Source organism: Schistocerca cancellata, chromosome 4 (assembly GCF_023864275.1).
Source record: "Schistocerca cancellata isolate TAMUIC-IGC-003103 chromosome 4, iqSchCanc2.1, whole genome shotgun sequence".
In the NCBI taxonomy this organism is placed as follows: domain Eukaryota; kingdom Metazoa; phylum Arthropoda; class Insecta; order Orthoptera; family Acrididae; genus Schistocerca; species Schistocerca cancellata.
In genome coordinates, this window is record NC_064629.1 from 15940330 (window position 1) to 15955221 (window position 14892).

Consider the following 14892-nt stretch of genomic DNA (forward strand, 5'->3'; position numbering starts at 1 on the left):
TCTACCCACCTCTCTTTCTGATGTTTGGAAAATAATAAACTCACTGAAAAGTAGTTGCTAACATGGGATTGATGGCATCTCCTGCAAAGTACTGAAAGCTTGTTTCCAACAGGTAACTAAGATTCTCAGCCACATATGTAATAGCCCATTGAAATTGGACATTTTTCTGATACACTGAAATATGCTATTGTTAAACCATTGCATAAAAAGGGGATAGGTCTGACGTCAACAACTACTGCCCAATCTCACCTTTGACAGCTTTGTCCAAAATTCTTGAAAGAGAAAAGTATTCAAGAGTAGCTTTTTTAGATTAGATTAGATTTACTTTCATTCCAATTGATCCGTAGTGAGGAGGTCCTCCAGGATGTGGAACATGTCAGAAAAACAACAATACATGACAAATATTTACAACTAAAACAAATAAGCTAATGTACCATTCCACAGGTCCCAAGTGGAATGATCGTCATTTTTTAATGAACACTAAGAGTCATTTAAAAATACTAATGCACTGAATTTAAAATAAAAAAGTTTTTTATTTATTTATAAGGTAATAAACATGTAATACAACTACTGTAATACTTATTTACAATGAACACATTACTGCACTGAAATGGTGCAGAAGTTAGATTATACTTACACACACACACACACACACACACACGCACACACACACACACACACACACACACACAAATTTTCAGTGAACACATTACTGCACTGAAATTGTGCAGAAGTTATGTCGTACTTATATACAAATCAGTTGGTTTTACTAAGAAATTCATCAATGGAGTAGAAGGAGTTGGCCACCAATAAATCCTTTAGGCTTCTCTTAAACTGAATTTCATTGGTTGTTAAGCTTTTTATGGATGCTGGCAAGTTATTGAAAATGTGTGTTCCTGAATAATGCACACCTTTTTGCACAAGACTAAGTGACTTTAAATCCTTGTGAAGATTATTCTTATTTCTAGTATTGATTCCATGAATTGAGCTGTTGGTTTGAAAAAGTGATATATTTTTAATGACAAATTTCATTAAGGAATAAATATATTGGGAAGCTGTAGTTAGTATCCCTAGTTCCCTAAACAGGCTTCTGCAGGATGTTCTTGAGTTCACACCACATATAATTCTTACTGCACGTTTTTGTGCCCGGAAAACTGTAGCTTGGCTTGATGAATTACCCCAAAAAATAATCCCATATGACATTATGGAATGAAAGTAAGCATAGTATGCCAGCTTTTTCATTTTTATATCCCCTATGTCTGACAAAATTCGCATTGCAAACAGACATCTGTTAAGACGCTTCAGCAGTTCTGTGGTGTGCTCCTCCCAGTTGAATTTATTATCAAGCTGTAATCCCAAGAATTCAACACTGTCCACTTCTTCTATCTTCTTGTCATCGTATGTTAGACATATACTCTTGGGACACCCCTTACAAGTTCTGAACTGCATGTAGTGTGTTTTTTCAAAGTTTAGTGACAAAGAATTGGCTAGGAACCAGTGATTAATGTCCACAAATATTTTATTGGCTGATCTTTCTAAGACTACACTTGATTTGCTATTTATTGCAATGTTTGTATCATCAGCAAACAAAACAAACTTGGCATCTGGTAATGTTACTGATGAAAGGTCATTGATATACACAAGAAAAAGTAAGGGCCCCAAAATGGAACCTTGTGGGACCCCACATGTAATTAGTTCCCAGTTGGATGATGCCTGATAGCTTGATACATGTCTCTTTCCTAATAACACCCTTTGTTTCCTGCCAGAGATATAAGATTTGAACCATTTTGCAGCATTTCCTGTTACACTATAATACTTGACATATTTGTAAAAGTAAAATACTAACAAAATGCCACTTTAGTTTTCAGAAAAGCTTTTCAATAGAAAATACTATATATGATTTCTCTAATCAAATATTATATGCACTGAATAACTGAACATCACCAATTGAGATTTTCTGTCATCTCTCAAAGGCTTTTGATTGTGTAAAGATGAAGTTCTTCTAGATGAACTTAAGTATTGTGGTATGAGTAGGACACTGTGCAAATAGTTTAATTCATATTTAACTGGAAGAGGACAGAAGGTTGAAATGAACAGTTCACATAACATGCAAAAACCAGCAGATTCCTCAAACCGAGGAAATGCAAAGAATAGGATCTCTTAATGTTCAGTTTTGGGTCTTTTATTGTATTTAATATATATTAGTGACTTACCAGTCTATATTCACAAAGATGCAAAGCTAGTTCTTTTTCCTGATGATACAAGCATGGGACTCACACCCAACAAACAAGCTGGGGAAATTGTAAATAATACCTTTCAGAATATTATTAAGTGGTTCTCTGCAAATGGACTCTCTTTAATATGAAATAATTGGAATGCAATGTAAGAATATCAGCAATGTAGGAAAAGACAGAGTGCTACTTACCGTTAAGAAGACACATTAAGTTGCAAACAGGCACAATTAAAAGACACTTACACAAAGCTTTCAGCCTCAGTCAGAGAGATACACGCACCATTTCTACATATAAGCAAGCACACCTCACACACACATGACCACCAACTCTGGCAGCTCAGGCCAGAAAGCAATCCATCTTTTCCTACATTCTGGGACTCTCATTAAATTTTGATTAAACACTGCATATACAGTTTTGTACAATAAATGGCACAACACCATTGATAAATATAGAGTTTGAACGGACATCTGCAGCTAAGGAAAAATATTTCAAATATTTGGATTTGTGCGTTGATGAGAGATTGAATTGGAAGAAAGACATAACGTTTGAGTTCAGCTACTTATGCTGTTAATCATTATGAAAAGTCATATTCATGAACTATGGAAAAATTATTAATCTAATCTGCCTGCAACTCTCCACAGCCATACTATCTTATTTCAAAAACTCCTGCAAAGTTAGTGTTACTCCTTTCCATCTCCATTTTAAGGTTTCCTACACTTCCTGCATTTTAGCTGTGTTGTCACATTCGAGGTTCTGGTATTCTGATATTTTGACCATGCCTGCAGTGAAGGTAACAACACTTTTACATATTTCATGATGTCCTCTGCTAGCATGTACTGGGGTGTCATTGAATAATTTAAATTCTTGCATTGTCAGTGATCTGCAGTGATGGATTCGCCACTATCCAAGATGTATCCTGTTTGGGCAGAGCATTTCCTTTCTCTGGAGTGAGTGTGTTAAACTGCTTCATTTGGTGGTTTTATACTGATTGTTTCACATGCAGGCTTGTCTATGTGTTGGTCCGAGTAAATTGCCAATAACTCGGATGCCAGCCATAGATATTTCCCTATTCGTGTGCTGTTGAAAAAATCTATTGTACCACATAGGTGTTGGATTCTTTCCCTAAGTAATAGATGTATTGCAAGTTTATATAAGTGATTTGCTTTTCTTGTTCTAAAGTGTGATGGCAGCGAAAGAAATTTTAGTATGATGTCATCTCATCAGAAAGATGAAATCCTCAAACAGTTTCTCCTTTGTCTTCCTCTGCTACTTCAACGTACACATACGAATATAAACTTCCTGCCCCTACAGATCACTAATATATGAGTGTGTGCATAGGTTTCGACATTCAGTGTAAATTCAAATAAAATCCTGTTGGGTATTAAACCAAATCGTGATGTTAAAAACAACAATGAGACAAAATTGAAATTTTGACTATCTTTACATTGTTCCTCTTCAGGATGACAAAACTGCTGAGTTTATTGATACTGATACTGGCCTACGCACTTTTAAGTGCATGAGACTATGTTTTCTACAGCTAATTTTTTTTTTTTTTTTTTTTTAAATCTGAATTTTGTCTGGGCTTCTGTTTCAGTGCCAGGAGCACCACCTAGTGATGTTCAGTGCACAGCATTGTCCTCACAGAGAATTTTAGTGCTGTGGTCTAGTCCTCCAGAATCTGCTGTCAATGGAATACTGAAGGGTTACAAAGTACTCTACCGCTCACTGGCAGACTTTGAAGGTAAAAAAAAAAAAAAGTTGTTTTATAAACTAGAGCTATTCTTTCTATAATTTTTACCCTCCTTTTAATGTGTATACTAATTCTAACAGTTTTCTATAGTAACTAAACAACATAAAATACAATGCTTCTAAAGAACAAGATTCTTGGATTTCGTTCTGCTCATGAGTATATGAGTACTATTCTGAGGATTTTATTTTTCTCTTATTTCTTCATTTTCCAATTTAGGTTGATAAAGAAATTTCCCCATGTGCTCTTTTACCCCCAATTACCCTATCCATCTGCAAATCTGTTACCATCTCTAGTCTGTACCTGTTCTGTAGACCTGTCCATTTGTGACATAATAAACTGTGGAATTCTTGTAATTGTGTTTTTCGGTGTGTTCCAAGTCACAACAAGTGCAAATGATCAAATGCAGGAATATTTTCTTCTAGGAAGTGTAGATAATGATGACCAAAAGTAAACGAAAAGAATGATGGCAGACATGAGCAACTGTAACAGAGGTTAGGATATAATGTCAGTGTGTACGGTAAAAGCAGACTCCCTCATGCATGATTGATAACTGAATATTTTTGTTACTTGTCTTCTCAAAAATTTTCAGAAAGGCAGTGAATGATAAAGTGGTTGCTTATTTCTTGTAGCACAGGTTTTCGACTGATTCACAGTTTAGTTTTAGAAGTTTGTCTTCAGTCATTCTAGAATGAGGTAATGGATTGTAGCTTTGTCACATCTCTCTGTTGTTCTCTGTTTTGCCAGAGGGAGGAAATAAAGTTTTCTAGAGCTACTGATTATGTTGCTTTCTTTTGATATTTTTCCATGTATCCAGCCAAGTAGTAAGTAAATGTTTCACTCCAAAGAGGATCTCAGCTATTGCATCAGTTGATATTGCTAAAACATGGTAATTTCAGTAGTGGAAGGTTCAGTCAGACATTGTCCCAGAAAAACATGATTACATATTTGTTAACTAGTGGTCATTTTCTTCAATATCCTAATAATGATGTAATGTGAAAAAAAAGAAAGAAAGAAAGAAAGAATGGAGTGCAGATCTAAGACTTACAGTGTTGGATCATCATTTCATGTAGTCCTGACATAACTTCTTCAAATTAGTCTCTTCTTAGTCTACTGAATAATAGTACAGAGTTATTAGCTTTTTGTGGACCAAAAGTTAAAAGGTAATAATGCATTCATAAATTTGGAATGAATTGATCAAAATTTTATTTGTTACTACAAATTTATTTTTGTTTCATATTGACCAACTGTGGCCATGTTCAAGCTTCAATTAATTTTCTTTTTTTGTTGTTACAAGCTCTTGCAGTCTTCTGTTCACTACTTTTGAATTCATCATTTGCATATTTTTGTAAGGCTGGAAAACTAGTATTGCTAAGAGTGTTATTTAACCTGAGCTCTGTATCTGTGTGTGCTCTGTATCTGTTTTCTGTAGTGCTTTAATGATTCTAAGAAAATATGTATTTTCTTTTTCTGTATTGCTGCCCAAAGAATTTATTGTATAAATTTTTATATGATTATGTACTCAAATTTCTGTATATGCTATAAGATTATCAGATTGTATTTGGAAAAACCTGACTCATTCCATGTCCTTGTGAATCCAACACAGTTGGACCTATGGAACACGAAATAAATCAAATCAAATCAATCTCACATTGCTTACTTAGCTACCTTATGTGGAACCTGGAAAGAAACTGTCAAAGACTGTTTCATTGGAATCATCTGCATATTCTGAAAGTGTCACTGTGAGAAGTAAGTTAAAGTCAAACATTAATGACACCAGTTCGTTGTGGATGTGGTTTTATGATAGAAAATTGATGCTGAAATCTCCATGAATAGTGGTACTGCTGTTCTTCATAGAGAATTTTATTGGGCAGATTCTTCTTTTGCAGGTGCTACACATCCTCCATTTAAATTTGCCATATAATGTACCTTGCAGAAATGTCCATTGTGTTGCATTGATTCCTGAAGACAAAGAGAGAGCTGTTTTTTATTTTGATTACCATCAAATTCCCCCCCCCCCCCCCCCCCCAATGAACCATGGACGTTGCCGTTGGTGGGGAGGCTTGCGTGCCTCAGCGATACAGATAGCTGTACCATAGGTGCAACCACAACGGAGGGGTATCTGTTGAGAGACCAGACAAACGTGTGGTTCCTGAAGAGTGGCAGCAGCCTTTTCAGTAGTTGCAGGGGCAACAGTCTGGATGATTGACTGATCTGGCCTTGTAACACTAACCAAAACAGCCTTACTGTGCTGGTACTGTGAATGGTTGAAAGCAAGGGGAAACTACAGCCGTAATTTTTCCCAAGGGCATGCAGCTTTACTGTATGGTTAATGATGATGGTGTCCTCTTGGGTAAAATATTCTGGAGGTAAAATAGTCCCCCATTCGGATCTCCGGGCAGGGACTACTCAGGAGGACGTCATTATCAGGAGAAAGAAAACTGGCGTTCTACGGATCAGAGCGTGGAATGTCAGATCCCTTAATCGGGCAGGTAGGTTAGAAAATTTAAAAAGGGAAATGGACAGGTTAAAGTTAGATATAGTGGGAATTGGTTAAGTTTGGTGGCAGGAGGAATGAGACTTTTGGTCAGGCAAATACAGGGTTATAAATACAAAGTCAAATAGGGGTAATGCAGGAGTAGGTTTAATAATGAATAAAAAAATAGGAATGCAGGTAAGCTACTACAAACAGAATAGTGAATGCATTATTGTTGCCAAGATAGACACAAAGCCCACACCTACTACAGTAGCACAAGTTTATATGCCAACTAGCTCTGCATATGACGAAGAAATTGAAGAAATCTATGACGAAATAAAAGAAATTATTCAGATAGTGAAGGGAGACGAAAATTTAATAGTCATGGGTGACTGGAATTCGAGTGTAGGAAAAGGGAGAGAAGGAAACATAGTAGGTGAATATGGATTGGGGCTAAGAAATGAAAGAGGAAGCCGCCTGGTAGAATTTTGCACAGAGCACAACTTCATCATAGCTAACACTTGGTTCAAGAATCATAAAAGAAGGTTGTATACATGGAAGAATCCTGGAGATACTGACAGATTTCAGATAGATTATATAATGGTAAGACAGAGGTTTAGGAACCAGGTTTTAAATTGTAAGAAATTTCCAGGGGCAGATGTCGAGTCTGACCACAATCTATTGGTTATGAACTGTAGATTAAAACTGAAGAAACTGCAAAAAGGTGGGATTTAAGGAGATGGAATCTGGACAAACTGACTAAACCAGAGATTGTACAGAGTTTCAGGGAGAGTGTAAGGGAACAAATGGCAGGAATGGGGGAAAGAAATACAGTAGAAGAAGAATGGGTAGCTTTGAGGGATGAAGTAGTGAAGGCAGCAAAGGATCAAGTAGGTAAAAAGATGAGGGCTAGTAGAAATCCTTGGTTAACATAGGAAATAATGAATTTAATTGATGAAAGGAGAAAATATAAAAATGCAGTAAATGAAGCAGGCAAAAAGGAATACAAACGTCTCAAAAATGAGATTGACAGGAAGTGCAAAATGGCTAAGCAGGGATGGCTAGAGGATAAATGTAAGGATGTAGAGGCTTATCTCACTAGGGGTAAGATAGATACTGCCTACAGGAAAATTAAAGAGACCTTTGGAGAAAGGAGAACCACTTGTATGAATACCAAGAGCTCAGATGGAAACCCAGTTCTAACCCAAGAAGGGAAAGCAGAAAGGTGGAAGAGGTATATAGAAGGTATATACAAGGGCGATGTACTTGAGGACAATATTATGGAAATGGAAGAGGATGTAGATGAAGATGAATTGGGAGATATGATACTGCATGAAGAGTTTGACAGAGCACTGAAAGACCTGAGTTGAAACAAGGCCCCGGGACTAGACAACATTCCATTACAACTACTGACGGCCTTGGGAGAGCCAGTCCTGACAAAACTCTACCATCTGGTGAGCAAGATGTATGAAACAGGCGACATACCCTCAGACTTCAAGGAGAATATAATAATTCCAATCCCAAAGAAAGCAGGTGTTGACAGATGTGAAAATTACTGAACTATCAGTTTAATAATTCACGGCTGCAAAATACTAATGCGAATTCTTTACAGACAAATGGAAAAACTGGTAGAAGCCGACCTAAGGGAAAATCAGTTTGGATTCTGTAGAAATATTGGAACACATGAGGCAATACTGAACCTACGACTTATCTTAGAAGCTAGATTAAGGAAAGGCAAACCTACGTTTCTAGCATTTGTAGACTTAGAGAAAGCTTTTGACAATGTTGACTGGAATACTCTATTTCAAATTCTGAAGGTGGCAGGGTAAAATATAGGGAGCGAAAGGCTACTTACAATTTGTATAGAAACCATATGGCAGTTATAAGAGTTGAGGGGCATGAAAGGGAAGCAGTGGATGGGAAGGGAGTGAGACAGGGCTGTAGCCTCTCCCCGATGTTATTCAATCTGTATATTGAGCAAGCAGTGAAGGAAACAAAAGAAAAATTTGGAGTAGGTATTAAAATCCATGGAGAAGAAATAAAAACTTTGAGGTTTGCCAATGATATTGTAATTCTGTCAGAGACAACAAAGGACTTGGAAGAGCAGTTGAACGGAATGGACAGTGACTTGAAAGGAGGATATAAGATGAACATCAACAAAAGCAAAACGAGGATAATGGAATGTAGTCAAATTAAGTCAGGTGATGCTGAGGCTATTAGATTAGGAAATGAAACACTTAAAGTAGTAAAAGAGTTTTGCTATTTGGGGAACAAAATAACTGATGATGGTCAAAGTAGACAGGATATAAAATGTAGACTGGCAATGGGAAGGAAAGCGTTTCTGAAGAAGAGAAATTTGTTAACATCGAGTATAGATTTAAGTGTCAGGAAGTCGTTTCTAAAAGTATTTGTATGGAGTGTAGCCATGTATGGAAGTGAAACGTGGACAATAAATAGTTTAGACAAGAAGAGAATAGAAACTTTCAAAATGTGCTGCTACAGAAGAATGCTGAAGATTAGATGGGTAGATCACATAACTAATGAGGAGGTGTTGAAGAGGATTGGGGAGAAGAGAAGTTTGTGGCACAACTTGACTAGAAGAAGGGATTGGTTGGTAGGACATGTTCTGAGGCATCAAGGGATCACCAATTTAGTATTGGAGGGCATAATGGAGGGTAAAAATCGTAGAGGGAGACCAAGAGATGAATACACCAAGCAGATTCAGATGGATGTAGGTTGCAGTAGGTACTGGGAGATGAAGAAGCTTGCACATGATAGAGTAGCATGGAGAGCTGCATCAAACCAGTCTCAGGACTGAAGACCACAACAACAACAACAACATACCATTAAATTGTGGTGACATTATAATTACAGGTCATAGTCTCAATATTTGATGTCATGTAAAAGATACATCGGGAATTTGGTGAACTGTATTAAATATATGATGGCTCAATTGGTTGTAATAATTATTTTGGGTGGATCTGTGCAAATTGCTTGTCCCAGCAACATTGAAATGCATTTGTCAATCTTCTCTAGAAAAATGGCAGGGTTTACACTCAAATGCACAACTCATCACAAATGAAATAGCACATTTATTTTAACATACATGCAGAACACCTTTTACAATACATCATTACAAGAAGACAACAATGGGGTCTCAAGAATCTACACACGTATACCACTGCTAGTCCTTGACCCCATTAACCTCTAATGAGTTTTCCTTATCAGGTTGTCAATTGGCTTTGTCAGACAGTCAGCATATTCTTCTCACTTGCAGTATATTCCAAACCTACATGGTTGGGTTCCACCTCCTCTTGTACGAAGAAAATATTTGAATTGATATGCTTAGTTCTTTCTGAAGCCTCAAAATTTTTGGCAAGTTTCTTTGCATCTTTATTATCAATGAAAATCTTTGCACGATGGGACATAAAACAATCTTGACCAATCTCACAGAGAAAACTTTTCATACACTTTGTTTCTCTTACGGAGTCACCCAGTGCAAAAAAACTCTTCTTCAGTGATGCAACACTTTGTTGTTTTCTCCTACTCCAGCTTATAGCCACACTTCCAAAATCTTTCAAGCAACCACTAAAGGATTTTTAGTGATCTGGATCAACTCTCCAGTCTCCATTGGTACACAATCTTGTGGTAAGCAAGTGCATCATTTTCTGTACCTTGCAAATAATGTAGTGGGCATTTGATGTCACGCCAGTGCTCCTCACTTGGATTGCTGCTGAACTTGCTCAAATAGGTCACTGGATATTTTACAAATAAGCCACTGGATATGCTACATCTGGTCTTGCACCAGTTGCCAAGTATAGAAGACTTCCAGTTGTGATTCTGTATATTGATCCATCCTGTTCCTCAGGCTTGTCTTCATCTGTTACATTTAGTAGCTTTACATTCATGGTGAGAGGTGTTTTCACAGGTTTGCAGTTTTCCATTTGGAATTCTTTCAAGCTTTCTTTTGTATACTCTGTTTGGTCTAAAATCAATGTTCCACCTTCTCTCGTGTCAAACTTACTGGACATCATGGTACCTTAAGAACTCCTTACCTCAGATTCAGTACTTTTCTTTATTTCACTTTTCTTGCTGTACAGCATTTCATCATCCACATATGTAGTAACTACGAGTACATACTCAAGGTCATAGTAAATACATGAGTCAGTTACTGACTGCAGCATCCCTTGTTCGCACAGGAACTTGTTGAGTATATCATTCCATCTGCTGAAAGACTGATATAATCCATAGATGTACTTTTCAGACCTGCAGATCCATTTTTCATTGTTCAGTTCCTTGTGATCTGATATTCCACTGAATTTTCTTCATAGTTTGTCAGTGACATCAGTGAAACCTATAGGTAATCTCACATAAACTTCATGTGTGGTGAAAATGTCCAGGTTTGGTTTTGCATTAGGTTTTCCAGTTCTTCTGACACTAATTTGTTTTTATCATCAACTGACATGGCTTCCTCTACACTTCATGGATCTTTTTCCTCTTGTTGTCTCCTTTTCAAATGCTCACACCTTCTTCTTTTCATTATGACTTGTAGTGTATCAGCTGTTTATTGGTTTGACTTGTCACTCAGAATGTGTTCTGTAGATTTCATTTATTGTAGGTGCACTTAGTTTACTATTATTATCATGTGTTATAGAGTAATCATTCTCAGCACTCTCATCCTCCCATTCAGTCACCTTTTCCACATCAATATGTTTGGAGCTCACACACGTTCCTAAATCTTCATTTTGTTTAATGTCAGATGCTTCTCCTGTTTCCACAACATCTACATTATGTGATGCTCCTTCATCATTTGCGGTGGTTAACATCCTTGGATCAATTACTTTTGCAACACCTTTGTTCTATTTTATGGGAAAGACATTTTCATGAAATACAACATCTCTGGTAATTGTTATATTTCCCATTTCTGGATTTTCCACAGCCTGTAGGCTTTCATGAGTTCTGAATATCCAGCCATTACAAGAATTTGTACTTTTGGTTCAAATTTGCCATAGTGGGTTTTTCATTTTTGCCCATGCACAACATCTGAATAATTTCAGATGATTGATATTTGGTGCTTGTCCATATCATTCTTTGAAGGGACATCCTTTGACATTTTCTGTTGACAGGCATCTATTTTATAAGAATTGTTCATTGCTATTGCTTTTCCCCAGCAATTTTGTGACATTTCACTCTCAAAAAGCGTGCATCACTCAATATATGAAAAGGTCTGATTAAACAATGCTGCTTCACCATAGTGTTGAGATGTGCCAAGAACGGTCAGCTACCTCTGAATTCATTCATTTTGTAGATATGCTTCTAAATCTCGACTCATACCTTTGCCTCTGTTGTCCATTGTATGAATGTAGAATTTCTGTGTTTTTCTGTTGGAAATTTTCTGCATACACTTTGTATTCTTTGAATGACTGAAATACTTCACTTTTGACTTTTAGCAAACATGTTACTGCATATCATGAACAATCATCAACTAATATGAAAACATATTTCACTCTACTGTGAGATTGTGGGTCAGAGACACTCGTTACGTTGCTGTGTATCAAACATAGAGGTTCCTGTTGCTGAGGATCAGTGATCATGGGCCCATAACCTGGAACCTGCACATAAAAACAGCAAACCATTGTGAAGTGTATGGCAAAACATATCCCCCACTGTACCATTTATTAAGGCTTTTACACGTTCCATTCACATACTGAGTGTTGGAAGAATGATTGTTTACATGCTTCGGTGTTTGCTGTAATTAATCTAATCTTATCCTCATGATCCCAATGTGAGCAATACATAGGGGGCTGTACTAAATTCCTAGAGTCATCAATGAAACCCAGTTTTAGAAACTTTGTAAGTTGGCTTTCCCAGTATAGATTATGTCTACCCTGAAGAGTCTGCCAGTTCTGTTTCTTCAGCATCTCTGTGACACTCTCCCATTGATCACACAAACCTGTCAGCTTTCATGCTTCCCTTCTCTGTGTATGTTCAATGTCACCTGTTAGTACTGTGTGGTATGGGTCCCACACACTTGGACAATATTTTAGAATGGATCACATGAGTGATTTGTAAGCAAACTCCTTTTTACACTTATTGAATTTCCAGAGTATTCTACAAATAAACCAAAGTCTGTCACCTACTTTACCCACGACTGAGCCTATGGTATCATTCCATTTCATGTCCCTACAAATAGTTACACCAGGTATTTGTATGAGGTGTCTGATTCTAATTGTAGTTCATTGCTGTTATGGGCATAAGATACTATTTATTTTTATTTTGTGAAGTGCATAATTTTTTGTGCTAAACATCAGTTTTCATAGGCAAAGCATGTACCTTCAGCTCATATTGACTTATGCAGAGTCATTAATTGATGTGCATTGTTGTAAGAAGGAACCACAAGCATCATTGTGTTTTGTGTGCTTATGCAAACTGATGTATCAGGCTTGTGCATCACCTCATTTGTCAGTGTATACTTCTGGAAAATTAAAGACCAGTAACATAAGTTTCACACTGAAGGACTGTAAGCTATCACAATAAAATTCTTAAATCTTAATAAGTAGCAGCATATGAAAATACCCATTCTTCTTTTAAAGTATGGCCTGATAGAGCATAATATCTGTAACTAGTTTTTTTTACAAATCTGGACTTATTAACCTTAACTGTGAAATATTCCAGTAATTTTTAACATTTTGTTGAAATTTTATTTCCAGACTTCTCACATCCTGTGGAACAAATAACAAGAGACAATAAATTGGAATTAGCTAATCTTGATCGATTCTGTAACTACAGTATAGAAGTTTGTGCATTTACCAACAAAGGTGATGGTGTTAAAAGCCGGCCAATATTTTGTAGGACGTTGGAGGATGGTATGGCATATGTTAGTTTTCACAACAGTTTTACATTCACCAAGATATTTCTTTTTAATTTTTATAAACAATTCCTGATGCAAGTAAAACAATTTTCTGCATCAGTCATTTTCTATAACACTAAGCATTTCAGTGGTTCACACCATCATCATCATCATCAGGTGGAATATTATGCAGTTATATTCCTGATAGTACTCACTGATGAAACCTCATGTTCAGTGAAGAATGCATTCAGCTCCTAGCAATGTGCATCTGTTTTAAATTTTCATTTAGCTAAAAAGAAGAAACATAACCTGTTGTTCACTTCATCTGCTGCTGCAAAAACATGTCTATGCTTCTCACTAATACTAGGGATATAACTGCATAATCTTATAGTTACGGTGTTGACCATTCAGTGCTTAATGATATAATAAATAAATGATTGACATAAAACACCATTTTATTTGTGTTTAAATATTAGCTATGGACCTCATGATGCTGTACTATTATTAGACAGCAGTTCTTGCTGTAAATGGTAGATAACAAAGTGAAGCTTTTAAACCTGGTAGAGACTGAGCAAATGTCTGTCTGTTGTATGACAAGTGATCAGAATATTGTCAAGTTCACTTACATAATATAGAATTTCAGTAATATTCTGTTCAACAAGCTACTGAAATATGATGGGGGCACTAGCCACATCAGAAGGCAACCTATTATTTTTGATGAAGATAGAATGGTGTTTGTAAGACTAATACCTTCGGCAAATCTTCGTCAAAAGCCAACTGTAAATATGCCTCTGCAACATTGATTTTGGAGAACAGTTTACCTCCTTAATGTTTAGAACAGATTTAATCTGTAACAAGGCAAAGGTTATGAATCAATGTCCACTTGAGCACTAATGATTTCCTTAAAGTCTCCACACAACTGTTGAGAGCTCCCAGGTTTCCTGACCACTACTAACGGTGAAGACCACTGACTGTTGAAGTGGGTGGCAAGAACTTGTTGGTGTTCTAGTTCATTTAGTTCCATCTTAATCCCATCCTTAACAGTCAACAGACTTGAATGGGTGTTATAAAGTCTAGGACTTGCTTCCCACTTTAAGACAATGTATATCTGATAGTTAACTACTTTGTCCAATCCAGGCCCAGGCAGTGGTGCAAATGAAGTGTATCAATGGCAGCACAGGGTAATGACAAGCTGAGGGAAAGCACTGCATGGAGTAATGAAAATCCAAAAGTGGGGTATGTGTTGAGGCCAAATGTGTTCTCACCTGAAGGATCTGCCACAACCAATGATGTCATTGTCTGCGATACATGATCATATGTTACCATCAGTTACACACAATGTAAAAGTGACACCTCATGTTGATAATGTGTCCAAAACTTTGAGTGTGCTTCATTGAGTGCACACACACACACACACACACACACACACACAAGTATTAAGACTGGTTTATAACTGAGACCAGTGTCTTGGTATCAGAAAGAAAGATCACTAGACTGTCTTACACTGTTGCCAGTAATTATGAAATTTTAGGCGTTGGCTGGGGTGGTCTAGTGCCTGCTGTCCTACAGCATACTTTTGCACTGT

At 36.8% G+C, this 14892-nt stretch overlaps 1 protein-coding gene across 1 annotated transcript in view; it reads left to right on the forward strand.

The window, feature by feature from the left end:
- The window catches only part of LOC126183285 (Down syndrome cell adhesion molecule-like protein Dscam2), a 194555-nt gene that overhangs the window by 18155 nt on the left and 161508 nt on the right, over nucleotides 1-14892 (forward strand). The window contains exons 3-4 of the mRNA XM_049925116.1: nucleotides 3829-3975; nucleotides 13168-13323. Of these exons, the coding sequence (XP_049781073.1) occupies nucleotides 3829-3975; nucleotides 13168-13323 (303 nt within the window). The remainder of the gene's footprint in view (nucleotides 1-3828; nucleotides 3976-13167; nucleotides 13324-14892) is intronic.